Consider the following 27,148-nt stretch of genomic DNA (forward strand, 5'->3'; position numbering starts at 1 on the left):
TGACCTTTTGGATTTGATGCCAAAAGCAAAAGCAACAAAAGCAAAAATAAAAATGGAACTACATCAAACTAAAAAGTTCCTGCACAGGAAAACGGACAATCAACAAAATTAAAAGGTAACCTACAGAATGGGAGAAAATAACAGCATAAAATATACATGACTCCCTGTGCACTGTAAGTGGGAATGTAAATTGGTACACCCATTATGGGACGCAGTATGCAAACTCCTCAAAAAATTAAAAACAGAACTACTATGCTCTATCAGTTCCACTCTGGGTATATGTTGTTGTTGTTGTTCAGTCGTTAAGTCGTGTCTAACTCTTTGCGACCCCATGGACTACAGCAGGCCAGGCTCCTCTGTCCTTTACTATCTCCCAGAGTTTGCTCAGATTCATGACCACTGAGTCAGTGATGCTATCTAACCATCTCATCCTCTGCTGCCCCCTTCTCCTTGTGCCTTCAATCTTTCCCAGCATCAGGGTCTTTTCTAATGAATCGGTTCTTCACATCAGGTGGCCAAAGTATTGGATCTTCAGCTTCAGCATCAGCCCTTCATGAATATTCAAGGTTGATTTCCCTTAGGATTGACTAGTTTGATCTTCTTGCTGTCCAAGAGACTCTAGAGTTTTCTCCAGCACCACAGTTCAAAGGCATCAATTCTTCAGTGCTCAACCTTCTTTATGGTCCAACTTTTACATCTGTACATGACTACTGGAAAAACCATAGCTCTGAAAATACGGACTTTTATGTGTCCATATTTTGTGTCCACCAGGTGGCCCTGGTAATAAAGAACCCACCTGCCAATGCAGAAGACAAAAGAGATGTGGATTTGATCCCTGGGTTGGGAAGATCCCCTGGAGGAAGAAATGGCAACCCACTCCAGTATTCTTGCCTGGAGAATCCCATGGGCAGAGGAGCCTGGTGGGCTACAGTCTACCAGGTCGCAAAGAGTTGGACATGAATGACGTGACTTAGCAGGCAGGCATATGGACCTTTGTCAGCAAAGTGATGTCTCTGCTTTTTGATATGCTGTCTAGGTTTGTCATAGCTTTTCTGATAAAATAGATAACTAATGAGAACCTATTATATAGCACAGAGAACTCTACTCAGTGCTCAATGGTGACCTAAAAAAAGAGGGGATATATCTCTATATATATAGCTGATTCGTTTTGCAGTACAGCAGAAATGAACACATCACACATCAACTATACTAAAGAAAATCAATAAAAAAATAAATAGATGCAGTTTATTGTTTGTCAATTATACCTTGATAAAACTGACTTTTTTAAAAAAATGACTCAGAGATCAAGAAATACTTGGGTCATCTGACACTAACAAGCTCACCATCCTGGTGGGCAAGGGAACTGAACCAAGGGCCTCAGCCCAGCTTTCTCTGAGCTCAGTACCAGAGGTTTTTACGAGCTCCAAATGTGTTTTGGTTTTGTTTGTTTTGTTGCCATGCTGGGCAGCTTGCAGGACGTTAGGTCTCTGACCACGGACTGAACCCAGGCCACAGCAGTGAAAGCGTCAAGTCCTAGCCACTGAACCACCAGGGAATTCCCCATCTGTCCATCTTACAAAGGCAATGCCTGGTTTTCTCCTCTGTGTCCTTAGGAGCCTCCCTCACCGCTCTCCACATATTTAAACTGAAGCTAAGACAACCAGATAACATGCTTCTGAAACTCCACTCCACTGTGAGGAACACTGAAAATCAGTAATTTAAGAACAGCCGCCCAACCAGATCTATATTACTATGTGCACAGAGTCCTACCAGAGGAACAACCCCCACCCCCAGAGATTCAATCTGTGTTATTTCTGTTCTTTATTAAGAACTATTTGCCCCCATGCCATAGTATGGATGAGAAACAAGGAAACACCTGGTTATCACAGAGGGTCGCTATTATCTGTTACCACGAAGTCTGGCTTCACATAAGAAAGCCCAGTCATTCACGTAGGTGGGTTTCTTTTCTCACTTTATTGAGAGTAAAGCAGTCAAACTGTTTTGGCAGCTCCATGAGGTCATCAGGGTCACAGCCTTCTTCTGTCTCCCCAAGCATGTGTTTTCCATCCTCAAGGTCACATGGTGTTGGCTGGAGAGCTTTGATCTGAGCAGTAGGAGGAAGGAAGGAGGAAAGGAGAGGTACCTTGATTTTCCAGGACAGTAGAAGGGGAGACTACCTGGAGGAAGGAGAGGTGGATCACCTGGAGTGATCCAGGAATGCCTGACTTTGGAAGTCAAAAGATGGTGGACACCGGGGCCAGTCCTGAGAGAGCACTTGTGCTATCTTGCACCTTGAGGGTCTCCTAAAGAGTTCATCACTGGACCATCCACTCCTTAAGATTCAAGCTCCCAATGCAGGGGACATGGATTCGATCCCTGGTGAGGGAACTAAGATCCTGCATGCCACATGGTGGGGCCAAAAAAAAAAAAAAAGAGTTAATCACTGGAGCTGAAACAAGTCCTCTGGGTATAAAAACCAATAATTGAGTGCAGTGCTGAGATTTTCTTTCCCTGAAGAGCTGCTTTGAAAGAGCTCCACTCCTGTGTCCTGGTCCTGACTCCACCCTCAGGGACCACATGACAAGTGCAGGCAGGACCTCTCTCCTCCCTGGAGATCAGACCCGGCCCTGGGAGGCTTCCCTGGGGCTGTGCCCTGAACACCTTGCCTCTTCCTCTGTGGTCACTCAGTCACCCAGTGTTTCTGGGCTTCTGGCTGGTAAGCTGGGTGAATGGGCACAGCCATGCGAGAGGAGTGTTTGCTGTCCAGAGCACATACTTGGAAAGTGGCTACGTGCAACACACGCACACTCCTAAAGGTACGCTATCATGAGTGGGAGTAGTGGGAAAGCGGTGGGAGGTGTGTTCCAGAGTAGAAGGCAATGCTGGTGTTGCACAGTAAGAGGCACAGAGAAGCTAGCCAAAAGGCGACGGCTCTCGTCAGGCCGGGTGCTCCTGCCAGCCAGCCCCAGGCCACATCTGCCCCCAGCCCACTTCTCTGGGGTTAAAACCTGGGGAGCTTCTGCCCCGCACCTCAAGGGGCCTCACCACACACACCTTGTGAAACTTGGCCCCGGGCGCCTCACGCGTGTGAGGCGTCGGAAACTCCAATGAGTGGTTGACTCTCCAGCTGGAGCCCCGCTGCTGAGCACGACCTCGGGAAGTGGGCGGCCCACACCTGACAGGATGGCCGCTCCCGTCACTACAGTGGCCACCAACGCGCCTGCCTCCTGAGTCACTTCAGTCATGTTGGACTCTTGGTGACCCTATGGACTGTACCCGCCAGGTTCCTCTGTCCACAGGATTTTCCAAGCAAGAATACTGGAGTGGGTTGCCGTGTCCTCCTCCAAGGGACCTTCCCGACCCAGGGATCAAACATGCATCTTTTACGTCACCCGCATTGGCAGGCAGGTTCTTTAGCACTTGCGCCACCTGGGAAGCCTGTGACCATCAAGGGAGAGGGGGATTTTTCCCGGCTTCAGCCCTCCGGCCATTCGGCTCCCCAGGAACAGCCTCTACTCAGCTGCTGGGCTCCTCCACCACCATCAGTGAACAAGATCAGAGGGAGACCAGCCACCTCCACGCCCTCCAAACACATGAAAGCACTACAGGTCCCTGGACACAAAACCAGGAGAGGGGAGGAGCCCTGGAGGGGAATATCCTGGACTTCTGGGCCTCTTGCCCAAGTGAGGTCCTCCAGCTGCACTTAAAGTAACACTTTCTTTCTGTTTAAAATCGATTTCAGACATAACTAGTGGGTGTAAAGTAAAATAAGTTCCCCCTCCCCTCCAAACCTAGCTTCAACTCCAAGGACTGTAACATGCAGTTTTGGGTATGTCTTTACAGAAATGTTTTATACAAGTGTATTCTGTTAAATGCATTCTCAAGAATTGTACTTATAAATAATTCAATTAGTAAGAATAACTAATGTATAAAGTATATCTTATTTACATTGAAATTGGAACCGGGAAAAAAAAAAACTTAAAAGTGATCAGAGGGCTGGCAATCCTCCCAGAGTGCAGTTTTCGAAGTGACCACCAGGTGTCAGAGTTATCAATAGTATTCCCCAAATTACAACTGGAAAGTTACAGGATGGGGAAAGTGCCTGGCTGGAAAATGAGATGGTGAGATCCCCAAACAAGATAATTTGGCCCTTTGGCCCAATATTTTGTCTACTTAGGGTTCCGTAGGGAGAGAGTCAAGGCAGCTGCAGGAAAGAAATCTTACGTTCTCCCCCCATAGACTGCCACTCAGTTGGGCACGCTTAGATCTTCAGAGAAGCTCTGAGTGCTGGTGAATTTCACATGGGAAATGTGAAAACGGCTGGGCGGAGTCGGGTCTCCTACCTTTGCGAGGCTACTTTTGGAATCCAGGGCCATCTCCCCTCTCCTCAATAGGAGACCACAGGATGGTGATCATAAGAGGAGGACACACATGAGGCCACATCAGCTGTGGCCTTCCTCATTGGAAAACCCACATCTGTGTCAGGAGCTCTTCCTATCTAACCTTGAACATCATGGTCTCTTATTCACTTCCAATTTGGCCTCCTCACATATATTTCCTTTACCAGAACTGATGGTAGAGCCTGTTGGCTGTTGTCTAGAGCTGCTGGCCTAGAAAACATGCACCCGCCCATGCTTGAGAGCACAGGGTGGGGCATCTACCACCACAGTCTTCAGGCTGTTGCCCAGGGTTAGTTACACTCTTCCTCTAGGGGCCCAACCACCTCACTGGTACCATCCACCCGGCTCTAGTGGACTCAACATACTGTGGAGGACTCCAGGTGATGCTCATGGCAAGAATTACCCTCCTTGGATCCACCAACATCCAACTCAGCCAAAAGGGGATGCTGAGGCAGTTACAACACAGACTTGTAGGAGGAGGGGATGATGGCCAAGGCTCCTCTTCCCTTGGAGGCCACAGCTGAAGACTGTCAAAAAGCAAGGAGAACCCTTGCCACGTGTCCCAGCTGGCACCTGTCTAGGCTGTTCCCTGGACCACATCCCATTTCTGGCCGTGGGTCCAGGCAAGGGTTCAGACCCACTACACACTACACACTGGGGCTTGTCATGGGTGGAACTTTACGGCGAACAACGATGCCAAGCTTGTGGGAGGGGTAGGAGGCAGTGTAAGGGGAGGGCAGAAGGTAAGTCAACATTTCATGGACCATGTTACTGGTATTTAAATACTTCTCAAGACTTGTGATTTCCATGAATTCAGACAGGCAGATTAAGGGGACTATTTTGGGGGGATGGGGCAGACGGGTGCCAGCAGCATGCAGGATCCTAGTTCCCGAACCAGGGACTGAATCCAGTCCCCCTGCAATGAAAGCACAGAGTGTTAGCCACTGGACCACCAGGAAGTTCTAAGGGGACATTTTATGTGATTTGAATGACATCATCTGGTAAATTGGTACATCCTATGTAGGCCACATGAAGCAACAGTAATTATATAAGTCACTATACACCTTAAATGCTATATACATAATTTAAAATGATACACCTGTGGTGCCACGCACATAATAAAAATGCCAGTTATTATTAAAACATAGGTAGTATCCATATTCAAATATGACCATGCATTATGTTTGATGTTTCAAACAGAATATACAAGCCAAATGCTTCATTTAAAAACAAAAAGGGATAAAGCAGTGTTTATATTGGGACCCATGTTAATTTACCATGACAAGTATATTAACTGTTGCTTTGATGTGGCAACACTGGTATGGCAGTTGAAGGTTTTTTTTCCATTATCCTATTACATATGCTATAAGAGGGATGGAACAGAAAGAATCTCTCATAATGCTAACCACAGCCTGACTGTTTCAAAGGCAAGGCTCTCCAGACTAAGCCAAGGAAGGGACCACAGAACTCCACCCTAATCTGCTCAGGGTTTATCAACCTCAGGAGGCCCCACTTACTGTGGCTCCTGGACAATCCTGGACCCACTAGATTCCCATAAGTCAAAGAGCCTCCTCTAGCCGTGAACAGTCTGGCTATCCATCATTTGTTCTACTTGTGACAGATACTTGAGCCACTTAAGCGACAAGGGTGTCACAAGCCGAGAACAGACTTCGCACAGTCAAGGCGTATCTTGGGATCCCCAGACTTCGAGGTTCTCTGGAAAAGGTACAGCCAATGGTGCCCCCTGAACTGGGAAAAAAAGGACTCAGGCCCCTGCCTCCCCAGTGCCTGCTCACCACCTGGCCCCTCCAGGGTAATCATGCTTTGTGTAGGTGAGTCAGAAAGGAAGTGGGCAGTCGTGTGTGGATATTCTGATGACAGTGACTCCTCCCGTGACTTAATCCTTCTTCCAAGCCCTGCAACTCAGCCAGGCAAGAGGCCTGATTCAGAATCTCCTCACCAGTACGCAAGGCTGTTTCCCTTCGATAAAGCGAGCAAGGAAATCGTTGATGTGGACACACAAAAATAGACTTCCTGAATCAGATGTGAATTTGGGTGCAGAGTGAGGCCAAGCTAAAGGCTCAAACTCACTGACCATAACTATCCCTCCCATAGGGCAGCAGCCTTCCTTACCTGCAGCCAAGCAGCTTCTGAGGCAGTGACGAACAGCTGAACCTGTCGAAACCTCAGAGGAAACATTCCTCACCAGGTCTCTCAGCCCAAGCTTCAGAGGACAGGGCACCAGAAAAGTAAACAGACTAAGCCAATAGCAACAAGAGAGAACTGGTTCTCCTGCTCTCAAGATGGTTCATGACACTTCAATTAAGTTCAACACAATATAGTTGAATTATTTTTAACCTTGTATGGAGCCTCTTGGTTTCACAAACAATATTTATGTTGGTAAAGTTGAAGGATAGCTAGAAGCAGAGTCCAGAAAAAAAGAAAGAAATCACGAGGAGAAATGAGCCTTTTATTCAAGAAATCATAAGTGCAGTACACTTTGGGTGTTGCTTATTTGTCATTTATTTCTCAGAATAATATAGCACATTTCCTTTAAGCAATTTCACGGTTATTCCAGCAAATGGGAAAGGAATCCTCAGTTCTGACTTTCTCAGTATCTCTGTTGCCTTGATTATCAGCTCACAGCTGAACAACAGTTCAAGATATTCCTGCCTAAAGTTAATATGAAGAGTTCTTACTGCACAGCCTTTTGGACTCACTCACTGTCTAAGCAGACTAATCTCACATTTAATAGCTCTGCTATGGGGCAAAGGGAAAGAAGGGTCCCTTTTCCTTTCTCTGTTCCGCTTTTCTTGGCTCCATGCTACAAAAATCTCTTTTCAAAACTTGTCAAGGGTATACCTTAACCTCCCTGAAAAAATGTATCCGAAGTTTTTCTGATATGGTATCAGAGTTTAGCACAAGAGTTGCAACTTGCAATGCCTTATAGGTGCCAAATAGATTTGTTTCATAATATCTTGAGCTGTATTCTTTGGCCTTGAAACACTTTGCTTTTTAAAATATCCATTCTGGAACTTCCCTGGCAGTCCAGTGGTTAAGACTTTGCTTGCCAATACAGGGTGTGATTCCTGGCTGGGGAATGAGGGTCCCACATGCCATGGGCTGTGGCAAAAAAAAATTTTTAATCCATTCTTCTTGAAATATGGCCCACTTTTAATAGATAGGTGGGCATGAGAAATAGCTCTCTTTCCTCTTAATTCTACTATCAGAAATACAGCAGCTCACAATTGACCATAAATGGCAGCTGACAGTCAATTTCATTGTTTGAGAGATAACAAGGACTAGTGCAGACTGGAGTAAACTGGAGAGCACATGACCTGTATAAAGGAAGAAGCCACTGTTGCTACCAACAGCCAGCCCTGCAGGAGTATGAACTCAAGTCTTTCTGGAGAAACCAGAAACCCAGATTCTGATGTGCAATCTCTCAATTTTTAAATATGAACTACCAGTTTAAAAAAACTCATCAGTTCGCCACTTTGCTGTCTCCCTTCAGTGATTAAAGGCAGTATGACTGGGAACAAAAAAGCCACCATGGAAGCCAGGAACCCAAGACTGTCAGACCTAGCTCTGACACCAACCCACTGTCTATCCCTGGGCAAGACACCTAACACCTCAGCTACCTTGTCTGAAAGGTTAGAGGTCCAAGGATCCTTTTAATCCTAAATTATTACACTGTATATTTAAACAAGTCTTCTAGATGGTCAATTTCCCAAGAACAACCAGAAACATAATTAAAGGTGGAGGGGGGAGACACACATACACAAAAACAGATTATTGTGCCATAACAGGGTCTATTATGCTGTCTAGACATGGCCTTGATGTGGCCAAGCCACTTGGTTAATAAAACCACAAAGAATGTGAACACTTCTATCAGGCCTGATCTCCTCTATCATAGCCACCCACCCACTGGGGAAGATGAAATTGTATATCACCATTTCTGGGGCAGGGAGCACCTGTCTGTAAAACAGAACTCTCTTGCCCCTTTTGAACCCAAACCCAGGGTTTTCAGGGAACATTTTGAGCTGGAAAATAAAGCTGGCCAGCAGGCTGCCCTGAGCCACGGCTCCTGATTTTCAAGTTCATGCTCAGCCTACCTGCGATGAAATTTGGAGTTGCCACATCAGGGCTTTCGGCATGAGCCAACTGTACTCAGACCAGCTCTTGTTATGTAACCTTCGGCCACGGCCCACATATGTACATGAGCACATGCTCACCCTGTACAAAAGCACACAGATCTTCAAATACAGCACCTTTTTTTGTTTCAGTTACAGGAAGGGAGTAGAAAACATTAAGCTGGAAAATAATGAGGGATGGGTAAAGTAAAGGCCCTTTCCCACTGGAAAGGTTAAAAAATAGGCACATTTCAGAGCAGATAAAAGTCCACATTCTTGTGGCTACATTAACTGTGTGGCTTGGGCAAACTGAAGGCTCAAAGAAGAGAAAGCCAAGTGAATTACAACTCGGCAGTTTCTTCACACAGGCCATCTTGACATGAATAGCTTGGCTTCCAGTGAAGTGGGGAGGCACCTACATTCCTAAGCGCTTTTGTGCATCAGTTGTGAACAGCAGGGCCTTTTTATTTTGCTATTTGTAGCTGCCAGTAAGCATCTAGTATGCTTTAAAGAACCTTTGACTCCTAAACCAGCTATGACCTATGGCTTCAGTTCTGCCTGCTGCAGACACTTTCCTCACTGTGCCCTGATGTTGCCCTGGCTTTAGGTAACCAGTGTTCTAAGTCAGCTTGTTCTTACCCTAAGGCCTTTGTATTATCTGTTCCTTCTTCTCGGAATGCTCTTTACCCTGATCTCCACAAGGGAGTTCATTCAGGCCTCAGCCTCCAGGCTGTCCCTCGGAGAGGCCTTCTCTGGCCATCCACAGAATCCACCCATGCATTCGGTGTCACGTGACCCTACTTTAATTCTCTGCCTACACTTCCTACCTCCTGATTCAGTTCCTGTTTCTTTCTTTCTTCATTGCCTGTCTTCTCTCACTGGTACATAAACTCCATGGAAATAAGGATTTTGTGTTTGTTTCACCATGTGTTTCCAGCACAACTGCTCAATAAATATTAGTCGAAAGAACAATGGACAGTTGGATGAATGGAAGAATGCGTCCAGCAAATACCTGTGAAGCATCTATGGTAACCTGGGAAGAGATGAAGAATGAAATCCTCTTTCAAGGACTCCACAATCTACCAGGGATGACAGACATTTAAGCGGTACAACATGGCGAGAGAACTGCGTATAGAAGAACACCATGGGGCTTCTCTGGTGGCCCAGAGGCTAAGACTCCCAAAGCAGGGGTCCTAGGTTCAGTTGTTGGTCAGGGAACTAGATCCCACATGCTGCAACTAAAGATCAAAGATCCTGTATGCCGCAACTAAAACCTGGTGCAACCAAATTAATAATAAATAAATAAATGTTTTTTTAAAAAAAGAAGACGCGTTCCATGTCTTCTACCCAAGGTGAGTAGGAGGACAATCTCTAAGGAAAATTCAGAGTTAGCCAAAAGGGCAAAGACGAGAAGAAGGGTGGCAGGGAAGGCACCCTGTTGAGAAACATTCCAAGAAAGGCATGATATCTGAAAGCAAACTATGGGTTCCAGAAGCCCCAGGAGGACTGGGCTGGTTGGTTCCACAAGTGACAAAATGAGAGAGATGGGGCCTCAAAATAGAGACCAGGGCTAGTTTTTAAGGAGCCTCACAGACCAGCCTCTGGATGTTAAGATTTTAATTCTCTGATCTGTGGGAGCCATTGAGATGCTTTTAAGCAGGGAAGTGATATGATGGTTTTATGTTTTATAAAGATAATGCTGATGGCAGTGAAGGCAACTAGTTAGAGGGAAAAAAGCATTCAGGAGGTTATTGTCCAATCCAGGTGAACAAATGTCAAGGAACCCAATTAGTGGCAGCAGAAAAGGAAAAGAGCAGACAGATATGAAAGCTATTAAAAGGGTAGAATCAATAGAGCTTAGTGACACATGAAATGAGGGAGGTAAAAGAAAGGATAGGGTTAAAGAAAATCCCAGGCTGTGGTTAGTGTCATCAAAATGAATGGTGCTCCTGCTTCAGGCCTGGGAAGCCTAGATTCACTCTGTGATGTGGCTGAATCTGAGTCTGCTCACTAACATGAGCTCATGGACCCTTGCCCAGGTGGCTCTCTGTGATCCTAGCACAAAGGTTCTTTTCTCTGCTTATCAAGCAAATTTCTATAGAAGTCCCTCTGAAGTGTGTGCATCAAATCTACAACATCGATGATTTATCGGTTCACAAAGACACACATTATTATTTCGATGCTCGGCCATTTTTGGAGGCACACACTGATCCATCACCACAGGAGCATGACTATTGGTCTAAATATAGATGTGCCTGTCACCTCAGAGAAAGAACAGACCAGAAGTCATGATTCCATTTACTCCAAGGAAATTTTAAGGTGATAAAATTGTAAAACAAATCGGTATCATGTTTCTTAAGTCTATAAATCTGATCTAAAGAGAAAATTATGATTACCTCACCTGTGTTTCACATTCTCTTGACATTAATTGCTAATTTAGCCCACAGATCCCTCTAAAGCAGCCCTCACCCCCACCCCAAGATACTGCTTTCGGTCTTCACAGGCCAGCTAGCCCACGGGTGACAAAAAGCAAGCAGAGTGGGCTCTCTGGCCAGAGGCCCTTCAGGGATCCCCGGCTTATTCCTTTTCTCCTACTCTAGCCCCCATCGGCTGCTGCCACCTGAGAACCTATATAACGTTAAGAGACAGGGGGCATTGGTGCCTAAAACTTGGCTTTACCATTTATAAGCTGTGTGATCTCAGGAAAGTTATCTAGCCTCTCTGTGCCTCAGTTTCCACCCTTGTAAAATAAGGATACTTTTACCTAATTTACCTCATGGGGTAGTTGTGATTATTAAATGCGTTAATAAAGTACTTAAAACAGTACCTAGCAGAGTAACAAGTAACAAGCACTCAATAAATGTAAGCTACTGGGCACTTCCCTGGCGGCCCAGTGGTTAAGACATTGCCTTCCAGTGCAGGGGGTACGGGTTTGATTCCTCGTGGAGGAGCTAAGATTCCACAGGTTCCACAGCCAAAGAACCAGAATATAAACAACAGAAGCGATATTGTAACGAATTCAACAAAAGACTTTTTAAATGGCCCACATCTAAATAAATAAATAAATGGATGCTCTTAATATTCCTCCTCCTACTACTGCTCTTAGTGGCACTGGGGGAGCGTCTGGTAGGTTCTGAAATACAGTGCCAAAGCAAAAGGGAAGGGACGATGTCCTGCTTCTGTAATATATCAAAGGGGTCACAAAGCGGTAGAATACATGCTCAGTGTTTTCTATAATTACCAGTAAAAGAGTTCTTTGCAGTTTTCACTGGCAGCCCTCCCTCCCCAAACCAAAGGGCTGAGACATGAGTCCACGGGCACCAAGGCTAGAAGACACGTGAGTGACAGACAGCACAGTCTCCCTCCCTCGGGGCAGGGCTTCATTACAGGGTCAAGTGGGTCCAGCCTGGCTCCCACTCCCTTAGGATGAGTTCTTCCCAAGAGAATCGCTCATTCCTTACCTAAATAGCCTCCTGGAGCCACCCACTTCTCAGTCTCTCCAAAGGAAGCATTTAAATCTGATACTTTAAAAGGATAAAAGACCAGCTATATTGTTTAATTATTTGTAAGTAGAAAGTAAATATAAATCATAAAAACAAACTCAATTCAAGACTAAAGGCTAGTTCTGATATGGACTTTTAATTTATCTGTAATGATAAACTACCTGTCAATAGTCTTAACATTAGTACAGGCAGAGTAAAATCAAATGTTAAACGTGATACATATTAGCATATATTAGCATATATTATATATTATAACATATATAACATATATTATAACATATATGTAACATATATAACATATAACATATAATAACATATATTAGCATAAAAAAATTCAATACACAGAACAGAATTGAGAGCCCAGAAATAAACCCACACATATAAGAACAATTAATAATTTACAATAAAGTAGCAAAGAACATACAATGGAGCTGGGAAATAAATGGAGCTGGAAATAAATATAATTGGGAAAACTGGACGGCCACATGCAAAAGAATGAAACCAGACCATTACACCATACACAAGAATTAACTCAAAATGGTTTAAGACTTCAGTGTGGAACCTGATACCAGTGGCTCAGCAGTAAAGAATCCACCTGCAATGCAGGAGATGAGGGTTCGATCCTTGGATTGGGAAGATCCCCTGGAGGAGGAAATGACAACCCACTCCAGTATCCTGGCCTCGGAAATCCCACGGACAGAGGGGCCTGGCAGGCTACAGTCCGTGGGGTCACAGAGTCGGACACAACTTAGCGACTAAACAACAACAACATGCTCTTTGACGTTGGCCCTAGCAGTATTTATCTGGATTTGTCTCCTCAAACAAGGACAACAAAAGCAAAAATAAACAAAGTGGAGCTAATCAAACAAACAAAAACAAAAAAAAAACCACTCAAAAAAAGGAAGAAAAGGCAACCTACTAAATAGGAGAAAATATTTACAAATGATATGTCCAACATGTGGTTAACATCCAAAATATATAAAGAATTCACAGAACTCAACAGCAAAAATAAACCACCCAATTAAAAATGAGCAGACAGGGACTTCCCTGGAGGTCCAGTGGTTAAGAATCCTCCTGCCAACACAGGGGACACAGGTTCAGTCTCTGGTCTGGGAGGATCCCACCTGCCTCCGAGCAACTAAGCCAGCGTGACACAACTACCGAAGCCCAGGGACTCTGGAGCCTGTGCTCCGCGACGAGAGAGGCCACCGACATGAGAAGCCGGGGCACCGCAAGGAAGAGGAGCGCCCGCTTGCCACAGCTAGAGAAAGCCAGCGCCCAGCTACGAACACCCAGTGCAACCAAAAATAGCTAAGTAAATAAATTAAAAAAAAAAATTTAAACGGGCAAACTACTTACAGTAGCCAAGATATGGAACCAATCTAAATGTCTATTGACAGATGAATGGATAATGAAGATGTGGTGTATATGTAATAAATACAGTAGACTACTACTCAGCTGTAAAAAAAGAATGAAATGATGTTATTTGCACCAACATGGATGGACCCAGAGATTATCATATTAAGTGAAGTAAGTCAGAAAAAGACAAAATACCATATGGTATCACTTATATGTTGGAACCAAAAAAAATTATATAAATAAACTTATTTACAAAACAGAAATAGACTCAGATATAAAATCAAACTTATGGTTACCAAAGGGGAAAGGGGGTGGGGAAAGGCTGAATTAGAAGTTTGGGATCAGCAGATACAAGCTGCTATATATAAAACAGACAAGGGAATTCCCTGCCAGCCCAGTGGTGGAGTTCAAGAACCAAAATCCCACAAGCTCCACTGTGTGGCCAAAAAGAAAAAATAGACAGGCAACAAGGTCCTATTGTATAGCACAAGGAGCCATATTCAATATCCTGTAATAAACCACAATGGAAAAGAATATGAGAAGAGCATATATATAATATACATGTATAACTGAATCACTCTTCTGTATACCAGAAACTAACATAATATGGTAAATCAATTATACTTCAACTAAAAAAATGAGCAGACACTGAATTGATCTTTTTCCAAAGAAGACATACACATGGCCAAAAGACACATGAAAAGACACTCACATCACTAATCATTAGAGATATGCAAATCAAAACCACAATGAGATATCAGCTCACATCTGTCAGAATGGCTGTTATCAAAAAGACAAGTAACAGGTGCTGGCAAGACTCTGGAGAAAAGGGAACCCTTGTGCACTCTTGTGGGAATGTAAATTGGTGCAGCCACCATGCAGGATAGTATGGAGGTTCCTCAAAAAACTAAAAATAGAATGCCATATGACCCAGCAATTTCACTTCTGGGTACATATCTGAAGAGAATAAAAACACTAATTTGAAAAGATACATGTACTCCAATGTTCATATCAGCATTGTTTATAATAGCCAAGGTTTGAAAGCAACCTAAGTGTCCATCACCAGATAAATGTATACATAAAATATATGTATGTGTGTGTATGTGTGAGTGTGTGTTGGTCACTCAGTCATGTCCAACTCTTCACAACCCTGTGGACTGCACCCCACCAGGCTCCTCCGTCCATGGGATTCTCCAGGCAAGAATACTGGAGTGGGTTGCCATTCCCTTCTCCAGGGGATCTTCCTGACCCAGAGATCGAACCTGGGTCTCCTGCATTGCAGGCAGATTCTTTACCATCAAATATTGGCTATATTCCCTTGTAGCTTATTTATTTTATACATAGCAGTTTGTACCTCTTAATCCCTTACCTCTATCTTACCCCTCCCCTCTTTCCCTTTCCTCACTAGTAGCCACTAGTTTGTTCTTCATATATACAAGTCTGTTTCTTTTCTGTGATATTCACTAATTTGTTTTATTTTTTAGATTCCACATGTAAGTGGTAACACAACTATTTGTCTTTCTCTGTGTGACTTATGGGCTTCCCAGATGGCATTAGTGGTAAAGAACCCATCTGCCAATGCAGGAGACATAAGAGATCCCTACAGTCCATGAGATCGTAAAGAGTCAAACACGACTGAAGTGACTTAGCACACACATGTGACTTATTTCACCAAGCATAATACCTTTGCAAATGGTAAAATTTCATTCTTTACAGCTGAGTAGCTTCCCAGGTGGTGCTAGTGGTAAAGAACCTGCCTGCAGATGCAGGAGACCTAAGAGATGTGGGTTCGATCCCTGGGTCAGGAAGATCCCCTGGAGAAGGGCATGGCAACCCACTCCAGTATTCTTGCCTGGAGAATCCCACGGACAGAGGAGCCTGGCAGGCTACAGTCCATGGGGTCCAAACAGTTGGACAAAACTGAGCATGCAGGAAGACAGGCAGTATTCCATTGTGTGTGCGTGTGTGTGTATATGTGTGTGTGTGTATATATATGTGTATATATGTATATACAGATGTATATCTCTATATATACACACACTTGTATATATGTGTGTGTATATAATACACACACACAATTTTGTGTATAATGTGAATAGCTGACTCATTGGAAAAGACCCTGATGCTGGGAAAGACTGAAGGCAGAAGAGAGTGACAAAGGATGAAATGGTTGGATGGCATCACCGATACAATGGACATGAACCTGGGCAAACTCCAGGAGATGGTGAGCAACAGGGAAGGCTAGAGTGCTGTAGTCCAAGGGGTCACAAAGAGTCGGCCATGACTTGGTGACTGAACAACAACAACGTGTGTGTGTGTGTGTGTGTATAGGTATAGATATGTGTATACACACACATAATGGAATATTACTCAGCCAGAAAAGATGAAATCTTGCCATATTATAAAGATATTTGCTCTCACAAATCAATGCACAGATTTTATTTAATTCCAGTCAAAATCTCGGCAGTTATTTTGTGTAAACTGACAAGATGATTCTATTTTTCTATGGCATGTAAAGGGCCAAGAACAGCCAAGAAAATCTTGAAGAAGAAAAACAGCTGATAGATTTACATAACCACATGGAAAAACTTATTATAAAATTATAGAAATTGAGTCAGCATGGTATTAGCACAAACTTTTGCCAACTGAAACACAAAGATACACAAACGGACCAACAGAACAAACAGAGCTGAGGAAGAGACCTGCACGGGTATAGTCCTCTAATGAGGGATAAAGACACCACTGCAGGACAGAGGGGAAAGGGTGGTCTTCTCAAAATGCTGCTAGATCAGGAATTTCCTGGCTGTCTAGAGAATAGGACTCTGTGCTCTCACTGCCAAGGGCCTGGGTTCAATCCTTGGTCAGGGAACTAAGAACCCACATGCTGCACAGTGAGGCCAAATAAACAAATAAGTAAACAACAACAAAAATGATATCTGGATCATAAAAAAAGATATCTGGATGTTCACATGGAAAAACAAATTAATGTTGACCCCTGTCTCATACCCGTCACAAAACTAAATACTAGGAGTGTAGACAATTTTAAAAACACAAAATGCTGAAACTTCCGGAGGATAACTTATGAGAATATCGTCATGCCCTTGAGGCCAGGGATTGAATTCTAAAGTAGACAAGAAAAGCACAAACCATAAAGGGAACAATTGATGAATTGAACTTCATTAAGAAATTCTGCTCATTAAGACACCATTAAGAGAGTGAGGGCAAACCACACAGTGGGAGAAGACATTTGCAGTACATACATTCAACAAAGGACTCGTATTCAGAATATATAAAGAATTCCACAAATCAATAAGAAGGAAACACACTTTTAAGAGGGAGAGAGAGGAGGACAAGAACTTTTCTAGGCACTTCATAGATTACAGAAATGGCTCCAAAAATATATATTTTAAAATGACTTAACACCATCAGTCATCAGAGAAATGCAAATTAAAATTACAATAAGGTACTATGGAATCCTGGTAAAGCTCTATTTCATGACACATGGGTGGTGGTTTCACGGGAAAATATTCACTGAGTTGTACAACAGGAGGTGTGCACTCCTCTCTAGATATTACACTTAAATAAAAATGCTTCCTTAAAAGACAGTGAGACTTTAGAAATATATCAACCAAAAGCAATGTGTGGATCCTATTTGGATCCTGCTTCACACAAACCAACTATTAAAAAAGAATATGTATGTGAGACAGTTGGGGGAATTTGAACACTAACTGCATATTTGATGGTAATTAAGGGATTATTCAGCTTTTTAGGTATGATGATGGCTTTGTGGCAATGTTTTCAAAAAGGGTTGTTATTTTAGACCTACATACCGAAATATAAATACATATATTATAAATAATATCTTGGATTTACTTCAAAATAAGCGGAAGAGGGAGGATGGATGAATTGATGGCTACTGGAACTGGACAGTAGGCACATGGGAATCTCTGGACTATTCTACCTTTGTGTATGCTTAAAATCTTGCATAATAAGTCTTAAAAAAAAAAAAAAAAGCTATGGCATAGCCAAAGTTTTATGCTTTGGGGCTATTTAAGATTCCTTTCTCCTACCCCCACAACCTAATCAAGTAATACTATGTAGTGGCAACAGAAACCAGATACACCGAGCCCTTAGGCTATAGGGACTTCAAGAAGTCACCTAGGGCATGATCTTATTTGCAAAAGAGAGACAGAGACACAGACATAGAGAACAAATGTATGGACACTAAGGTGGGAAGGGGGAGGTGGGATGAAATGGGAGATTGAGATGGACACATATATACACATATATGGACACATTTGGGCTTCCCTGGTGACTCAGACTGTAAAGAATCCGCCTGCAATGTGGGAGACCTTGGTTCAATCCCTGGGTTGGGAAGATCCCCTGGAGAAGGGAACAGCTAGCCACTCCAATATTCTGGCCTGGAGAATTCCATGGACAGAGGAGCCTGGCAGGCTAGAGTCCATGGGGTCGCAAAGAGTTGGACACGACTGAGCAGCGACTTTCACTATTGACATATGTACATATGTCTAAAATAGGTAACTAAAGAGAACCTACTGTATAGCCCAGGGAATTCTACCCAGTGCTCTGTGGTGACCTAATCGGGAAGGAAAACCAAAAAAAGGAGGTATACGTATACATATAGCTGATTCGCTTTACTGTACGACAGAAATACAACATTGTTAAAGCAACTATATGCCAACAAAAATTAATTTTAAAAAACAAAATTAAAAAATAACAATAGAAAAAGAAGCCATCTAGGCCACTTTCTCATTATCAAGTAGAGTATCTGAAAGAGAAGAAAACCCACACCCCAACTACACGGTGATGGGCAGACGAGACACAGTGTGCTTACCCTCAGAGAAGCCGCTAAAAAAGAAACGTGACTAGGGCACCTGCCCAAGACACAGCAATCACTTACCCACATTCTTCGGGGCACATGCCACTCAGGGCTCTAAGCAGCCTGGCTGCCCTCCCTCACAGTAGACTCAACAGAAGCTCCTGTAGCCTCCCCAAGCTGGCCCTTCCTGTCCTGCCCGTGGATACTAAGCATCTGCTGTCTGGCCTCATCTTAGTTAGACATCTATCTTCCTTTGCCAGTTGACCTGGCTGGAGCCACTAACGGAGTAAAGCAATCAAGTACGAGTTCTTGTATAAATCAAGGCTGGCTCTTTCTTTTCCCAGGATCCTAGACAAGTACAGGCTTACACAGTTGAGAAACTCGCACTAGAGACACAAGCAATTGCAAAACCACCCGGCTGAGGCCTCCTGACTTAATGTGTCTCTCAAGAAGCCCTCTAGGTTTGGAGCTCTCCCAGTTCAAAAGGAAATTAAGTTCATTCATTCCTTCTGGCCCTCCTTCACTGTTTTAAGATGAAGTTCGCTAAACGGATAAACAAATCTCCAGGTTATACCTAGCCTCGTGTGTTATCTATCCCTTCTAGGCAAGATGCTGCATTTCAACCAGGACTTTTTTGAAGAAATGAACTCTGTGTTTGTCAAGGAGCTTTCGGGCACTCCCCCAGGTGGCTTCCGGAAGAAGGAAAACCTTTTACTAGCGCTTACAAAGCCATTTATCTACCACTAAATGGGCTGATGAGACGACAGGGGCTTCAAAGGTGAGGGACCAAAATCTTATGTGCATAAAAAGGGCAAAGTCAAAAAACTAATTCAGGGACTTCCTTGGCAGTCAGTGGTTAGGACTTTGCTTTCCAATGCTGGGGGCGCAGGTGTGATCCCTGGGCAGGGAGCTAAGACCCCACACGCCAAAAAACCAAAACACAAAAATGTAAGCAATCCTGTAACAAATTAAAGTCTTTAAAAATGGTCCATGTTAAAAGAAAAATCTTTAAAAGAATTAATTTATAGGACTTGCTCTATTTCTTCTTTTTTGGCCCCTTTAAACAATGAGTACTTTTCAGAGTCATACCAGCCATCTCCGAAAAGCAGTGGAGTGCAGAGCACACAGTTCTGAAGCCTGCGCATCCGGCTCTCCCACACACCAGCTGTGTGACCTCAAGTTTTCTGGTGTCAGTTTATCACCCATAAAATGGGGGTAATATTGATAATACTGTATACCATCAATAATATTACATACCTCATAAGGCTGATGGGAAGGTTAAAATAGTACAGTGAATGTCAAGACTTAAAACAAGGCCTGGTAGGTGTTAGCTCTTCATATTTGTTTATTATTATGGTAAACCCTGTGGTGGACATGTCCCATCATAGGAAAGAAAGGATAAGAATGAAAAGGATGGACACTAGGAAACAAAAGGAGAAGACCAGTTTTGTTGAAACTCTGTGACTGAACCTTACAAACACACCTATTTCTATTTTCATAATATTTGTCAATAATTTAGGGATAGAGAAAAAGCTACTCTGAGAAAGGGTCAGAAGTATAGTTAGAAAGTGGACATTCCTATATTTCACAGATGTACACAGAAAGGTCACTCTTATGAAGACACAAACCCCATTGGTATTAAAGGACCAGCAAGTCCTAAAACCCTCTCGTCCTGACTTAGCCAAAGGCCGCTCCACAAGCCATTAAAAAAAAAAAAAGCTAACAACTACTGTTTTGCACTTTCGTTGTTAATGACTGGCATTCATGAATTCCTTCAGCTTTTTAAATTTAGGCTACCATCCCGTGCCACATTTGCCTACATATTTAGTATTATTAAGTAAAGAGCACATTTTTGAGGTAAAATTAAATGAAGAAATGCAGGAACTCTTTCAACAGTTTTTTTAAACTTCATGAATAATCACCTACTAAAACCTTTAAAATGTTTAGGCATTAGACCATTACTTCTATCTGGGCTGTGTGTAATCTAATCAGAAAACATACTTTCTCATACTAATTAGAATTTGTTGGTTAACAATAATTGTGTTTTTCCATTGATTATTTACGATTATCATAGTGCCAGAGAGATGAACCACATACAGGAACCTGAGAAGAAGAAAGATTGCCCAAAGGGCCTGCTGTCCACTGTCCATGGACTCCAGGGGCTATTAATTATTTATCTACTTTTCAAAGTTAATAAATAGGAATGTCTTTTTGCCCTTTATTCCCCAGATGAATTTAACCAAATGAGAGATGGGTGTGTGTGTGCGTGCAGAGTCAGCAGTCTGAGAACATGGGAAGTGCAGGTAATGGGAAAGAAAGAGATGTTTACAAAGCAAATATATTTAATGTCATCAATTATACACAACACTGCTTCATCTGGCATCTTTTATTATGATTAATGATCATGGATATTTTTATTGGTTTTGAGTGTACTTTTAAAAATGTGGAAAAAATTTAAAAATTAAAATAAAAATAGAAACGTGAGTACTTTAAAAACATGACACTTATTAATACACAAAAAAAACCAAAATCCAAATAACCTCTATTGACACTTTAAAAAAATACTTATATTTAGTTAGAAAATGCAAACACTGCAGAAAAGTATCAAATGGAAAAATCGGAACCTCCCTCCTCAACCACCCCAGTCCTTCCACTCAAAGATAAATCACTGCTTTATGCTCTTCTATCCTACCAAAAAAAAATAATGCATACATATCTTTTCATTTATTTATCAGGTGAGTCATATGAGGCACACTGTTTTGTGATAGGCATTTTTTACTCAATATATCTTGATCCTATTTCCATATCAGCACCCCATTCTTTTTGCTCCTTCCAATGATGCTTCAGTGAATATCTCTGCACACACATCTTAGTGTTACATGCATTTTGTGACAGAGCCGCAAGAACAAGCTACTCCAAGCAGTCTAACCCAGCTGTGTGGTGGGAAAAGAACAATCTAGTTTTCTTGGCAAAAAGGACGGTATTCAGCTGAGAGGAAAAAGAATACTTCCACATGTTCCTTTCTAAGTATAAGGCTCCTGTCTTTGCACTTGGATCCACCCAGCGTGCCACCCCTTCCCTCCCTCACAGGAGGATACTGGATGCTGGTGGCAAGAGCGGAATGTTTGTAGGAGGGGAGGATAACCAAGTGCTGGAGAGACATGCATGGAGCAGTAACTGCCAGGGTTACTGTGCCCTCCACTCTACAACGTAGGTACTGGAAACTCCCCATTCCTGGAAGGCCAGTTTGAAGCACAGTATGGACAGCTGTCAGGCTAGAGGTGCACAGGAACCCAGTGGAGTGGTCGTGTTGGGGTTAACAAATGACTACAGAGTCACAGCTCAGAAACACGAGCAGTTATTAAATTCTTTGAACTTCATTGCCTCAAGTCCTTTTTGAAATGATGGAAGATTTAAGCTATGTTTTAAAACCTTTCAAGATAGACTTTTTCCAACTATCTGTTATACTTGCATCTTGTTTGACTCCCAGATCAATTCTCTGAGGCAGGTAGGCCGGTGCCATTATCCACACTTCACTTGTGAAATGAGTGCAGGGCAGTGAAGTCAAACTACTTGTCCAAGGTCAACTGGCTGATCAAATGTGCTCTCACTCCAAGTGCTCTTTCCTCAATTCTCCCAAGTCCAACAAGTCCAGCTTGCCAATATTAGAACCCTGAACAAAGAAAAGCTAGGAATGATACAGGAAGATTCTTTACCATTTGAGCCACCAGGGAAGCCCCAGAAATGATGCTAGAGATGTAAATACAAATATATCCCTCTCCAAGGACACCTGAGAACTACCTCTTCCAGTAGAAATTTAATAAACTGAATAATAGTAATGTTGCTAAGTACCAAGTTGAGACACTAAATTTAAAACTTGACAGAAGAGTAAACAGTCTCTTCTAGTTTTTTTTTACAAAGTCTTTTATGAAAATTTGGTTTTATGTTTTATTATGAACACCCATACTATCTAAGTAGCTTTTAATTTTTTAATCTAGTAGCTTTTGATTTTTTAACCTAGTAGCTTTTAGTTTTTTAATCTAGTAGCTTTTAATTTTTACAGCTAAGACACTGCTCTGGACAGAACTTGTCTAACACTGATCTCCTGAGTTGCCTTTTGTCAGTCTAGACTGTCTGAGATGAGTGTTTTGCAAACTTTTATGAGAATGGCCTACAAAAGAGATGCATTTTGCTTTGTAAAGCTGAGAGATATGTCTGTCATTAAAACAGAACTTTAACAAAATAATAATGACCTTTCCTACTAGTGACTGACTTGGATGCTTCCTAGTCTTTTTCATTTTTCCATTTCATTTTTTAAAATTATAATCACAACCAAAACAACAATTTTATGACTCACAGGTCAGGGTCCAAAATCTGAAAAACATTGGCTTAAACGACAATACACAGATCCTACCTCAAAGAATTTATACTCTAGTTGAGAAACACATAATGTTCATAACTCACAGACATCTTGTAGTTGGCAAGTCCTTATACATAAAGTAGCTCAACTATCTTCTACATCCCTGTAAGTCTTTGCTTCAGTATCTCTAAGATAAAAGTTGCTTCTTATTTGTAACCTAGCACAGGGTTGGTCATATAAAGGCCTGTTAAAATAGCACAGGAAATGAAAACAAATGAATCAAACACCTGAATATACATTCAAATTTTTTTTTCCTAAAAGACATCTTGGACCTTTACTCATACATCTATCTCAGTCTTTTCCAGGAGGAGGGTGAAAAGGGGAAGGCAAATCAGGGGAACTGAATCAGTCCTCTCTGAAGACTTGAAGAAGGGGTTTTAGTTAAATATTGCAAGCAGACTTCAATATTGGAAGTCTAAATAAAGGACTCTCAGAAGGAGGGTAAGGAGGCTGGAAGTCAGGAAAAACTCCCCTGAGGAGGTGAGAAAGGAGCCAAGTCTTGAATCAGAAGGGTAGAGAAAAGGTAGGAGGGTGCATGTGATCAGACTCAGAAGATGAGGCCAGCACATTTGGGGGAGTGAAGGGTTCATAAAGGGAGCAGTAAGAAATAAAGTCAAAGAGAAAGATGGAGAACAATCTGTGGAGAGCAAGGTAAACTCTGGATTGCATCCCGCAGGTAATACGGTGTTACTGAAGATTTCTCAGTGTGTACAGAGTGGTATTTCAGAATTATTCATCTGTGCATGGGCTTGAAACCTGGCTCTAAAAACATTCAAAGTTCAAACAACAGGGTCTCCAGCTCTATTTTAGTTTAGAGAAAAATGTGTGCCCACATGGACTTCATAAATTCAGAATTCTTGTAACAGCCACCTTAGTCACATAATACATACAAAAGCTGGGGTATATATATGAGTTTAGACACCAATTGAGACCAATTTCTTTTGCCTTTCATCCTTTACTTTTGTTCATGAAGGGTAAGCCTTGTCTGTGGCTACCACTAAGTAATCGTTTCCTTCATGAAAGCTACAGACTTCATTCAGAAGCTTGTCCTCAGTACTGCTATGGGCCTCATAAATTATTAAAAATGACTTTGCAAATTTTAATTTTGTATAAACAAAAACAACACGTTTAATAATAAGGCTGTCTAAAGTTAGCATACAACCAGGACTCTCTGAAGTGTTAACTATCTAGTAATTCAGGCTCTGCTGGATACAGTGGCAGTGCCCTATGAACCTCAGGTAGAACTCAGGTCTGTCTCAGGTGAGTAAGAATACTGAATGTGAGTCATCTCAAAATTACACTGCCACCTGGAAGCATATTTAAGAGATGAGACTAAAAGCTAAATCTCTGTCAGATCTTGCATTGGTCTTCTTTCTTAAATTTGAGGATCAACAGAACTCAGGATTCTTTAATACTTTCTCATAAGAATTATTTTTTGCGGTGGCTTAGTCACTAAGTAGTGTCCGACTCTTACGAGTCCATGGACTGTAGCCCACCAGGCCCCTCTGTCCATGGGATTCTCCAGGCAAGAATACTGGAGTGGGTTGCCATTTCCTGCTCCAGTGGATCTTCCCAGCCCAGGAATCGAATCCCAGTTTCCTGCATTGCAAGCAGATTCTTTACCAACTGAGCGACAAATTTTTCTAACTTCAGAAACCTAAACAAAAGCCTCAAAGTTATTTTGCGCTATAAACTTTTGAGATTTCTGAGCTGTAATATACTCCATTGTTGAGTCTGTTTTTCCACATGGAAACTAGTTCAGAATAAGATTGTTAAATGTCTAAGAAAATCTCTGTACATGTCAGGTGTATATGCTATCGACCACATATATGTAAATAACTGTTTGGGGTAATGGAGACTATTTACCAATGATCAAGACTCAGCCTAGCTCTTGGTTGCTGCATTTCTACAGCCACATAAATGGGTTAAGTTACATCGACATTGAAGCCTCGCAGTTCGCCTAAACATTTAAGCCTGGATCTCAAGTTGAGTCTGAATACTCCCTGAGATTCATGTTTTGGATGAAGCTGTTTGGTCTCTATTACTGCTGCCTAAACTGAGCAGTGACTCAAGAGGCAACTGGAAGGGAGAAGGAGATGCTGGGCAAAAGCTAAGTGAAAGCCCCTCAGCAGAGTCCCTCCCCGCCTCTCTACACCCACAGCCTTTTTCTGACTCCTTGTCCCCATCAGATATTGCTCTTAGCCATTATTCCATCTCCCACGGGTGGAACACAGTCTCCCAGGCTCATCATCTCAAACCTCCAAGGATGGCCCAGGCACGACAACTGTGTGTGGCACCTGGCTGTAGAAATTCGATTTTTCCACACTCAAACCGAGAGCTGGCTAGTCCTGGTTACCATTGAGCGAGTCGACAGGGCCTACCACAGCCCTGTGCCTCTTCGTTCTCGTGACAAAAACCTCGCCACCTGCTCGACCCCGTCCTCGGCCGGGGATGGAGAATCTGCAGTCCCTCCGCACCCCTGGCGTTTCTAGGTCACCCCGGGGTCCACACGCACATTTCTCGCGCACACGATCGAGATCGCCGCCCTCCTGTGCACGCCCAGCCTCGGAGGGCGGTTACAAACTTACTCCTCGCCGAGGCAGCCCTGCCAGGGGCGCTGGGGGCGAGGCCCAGCCGGCCAGGCCCGGGCTCCGGGGCGGATCTGGTCGGGTCGGGTCGGGGTCGGGGTCGGGGTCGGCCCCCCGCCGGCCCGCCGGCCTTCCTCCCCTCCCGCCCGGCCGGCCCCCGGCGCACGTGCCGGGTGACAGGCCCCCCTATAGGTTCCATACCTGCCACCGGAAGTGAGTGAGGAGGGCAGTATAGGCATTTCCTGTGACGCGAGCGCCTGGACTCCATTAGGCAGCAGCTGGGGGAAGAATCAACACACCAGGGAGCAGAGCGGAGCGGACCCGAGGACAGAGGCGGCAGCTGCCTCCGCTGCCGCCCGCCGCCGCCGCCGCCGCCACCACCGCCGGGGCTTAGCCCAGCGGCGGGCCCCGAGCCCCCCGCAGCCGCCCCGCGGCGCCCCCCCCGGCCCGACCCCCGGGCCGCGCACCCCGAGCTGCCTCCGGGAGGGGGGGGGGGGAAAGGGCCCGGATCCTCCTTCTCCCCCTCCTCCTCTCCCTCCTCCTCCCCCTCCTCTCACCCCTTACCCTGACCCCCCTCCCCGCCTCCCCGGCCCCCCCTCACCCCGACCCTGTCCCCGGCCCCCGCCTCCCCTCCCCCGCCTCGCCCCACCGGCTTCCCACCACGGCCTCTCTCGGCGAGGAAACTCTGGCCTCCGCTTCCTCCTCCTCCGACTCGGACACCGGCGGAGCCTCCCCGCCCCCGCGGAAGAAACCCCGAGCCTCGGCGGCGGAGGGAGCAGGAGAGCCCGGGGCTTCGGCAGGCAGAGCAGGCCTCTCCCCTCCGTCCTCGTCGTCCTCGTCCTCGTCCTCGTCGTCGTCCTCCTCCTCCTCCTCCTCCGTGGTGGTAGTGGTGGGACTCCCCCCGGCTGCTGCCCCTTCCGCCGCCGCCGCCGCTGCCGTCCCCCACCGAAGTAGCGGCCACAGCCTGGTCAGCGGCAGCATCATGCAGGCCAACGGGGCAGGAGGAGGAGGAGGAGGCGGCGGCGGCGGCGGAGGAGGAGGAGGAGGGGGCGGCGGGGGCCAGGGACAGACCCAGGAACTCGCCTGCCTGTCGGCCCAGAACGGGGAGTCGTCCCCCTCGTCCTCGTCGTCCGCGGGGGACCTGGCCCACGCCAATGGGCTCCTGCCTTCCGCCCCCTCCGCCGCCAGCAACAATAGCAACAGCCTGAATGTCAATAACGGGGTCCCCGGCGGGGCCGCCGCCGCTGCCGCCGCCACCGTCGCCGCTGCCTCCGCCACCACCGCCGCCTCTTCTTCCTTGGCCACCCCCGAACTGGGCAGCAGCCTCAAGAAGAAGAAGCGGCTCTCCCAGTCAGATGAGGATGTCATTAGGCTAATAGGACAGCACTTGAATGGCTTAGGGCTCAAGTAAGTATCCCTTACAGGCAAGCTGGTGTGGACAGACCGAGGGGACCGAAGCTGGCGGGGAGGCGAGGGGAGCGGGGCGCGCTGGAAGGAGCTCAGTCAAAGAGTGAGAATTACTGCTGGGCCCAGGACACGGCAGGACGCGGCCCAGACAGGCTGACCAGGGAGGAGGAGCTGACCTGAAGGGAAATAAGGGAAAATCAATCAGTCGGACAAATTGTGAGAGGAGACAGGCGGTTGGGAGGGTTGGGGGAGAGGGGCCTAGGAGCCCAAAGATTCACCCCTCTCCACACACCTTCAGAGCTTAATTGTCTGTCAATAAAGACAGATGCGGGAGTGTGTCTCTGTATGTGTTGGGGGAGGGGTGGATTAGAGCTGGTGGAAATAATGAACCTTGGAGGATTTGTTTTTCAAGTGTATCTCAGAGGCATCTTTGTGGGACACCTCCCCACCCCCAACCATGACAGACGACCCAGGCAAACTACCAATCAGGAAAGACAA

General features: G+C 44.6%; 2 protein-coding genes across 3 annotated transcripts in view; one reads left to right on the top strand and one right to left on the bottom strand.

Annotated features, from left to right (window-relative positions):
- Positions 1-1,955: 1,955 nt before the first annotated feature.
- Positions 1,956-26,227, bottom strand: LOC122451757 (translation initiation factor IF-2-like). The gene is made up of 3 exons (XM_043484668.1): positions 25,888-26,227; positions 25,445-25,774; positions 1,956-2,104 (listed from the first exon to the last, which is right to left on the bottom strand). Exons 1-3 carry the CDS (start codon positions 26,225-26,227, stop codon positions 2,076-2,078), a joined length of 699 nt encoding a protein of 232 aa, XP_043340603.1. The 3' UTR covers positions 1,956-2,075.
- Positions 25,773-27,148, top strand: part of WDR26 (WD repeat domain 26) — a 35,409-nt gene continuing 34,033 nt past the window's right edge. For both annotated transcript variants that reach the window (XM_043486027.1, XM_043486028.1), the window contains exon 1: positions 25,773-26,650. In XM_043486027.1, coding sequence (XP_043341962.1) covers positions 26,226-26,650 — 425 coding nt within the window. In that variant the 5' untranslated portion in view covers positions 25,773-26,225. The remainder of the gene's footprint in view (positions 26,651-27,148) is intronic.

Source organism: Cervus canadensis, chromosome 13 (genome assembly GCF_019320065.1).
Source record: "Cervus canadensis isolate Bull #8, Minnesota chromosome 13, ASM1932006v1, whole genome shotgun sequence".
NCBI lineage: Eukaryota > Metazoa > Chordata > Mammalia > Artiodactyla > Cervidae > Cervus > Cervus canadensis.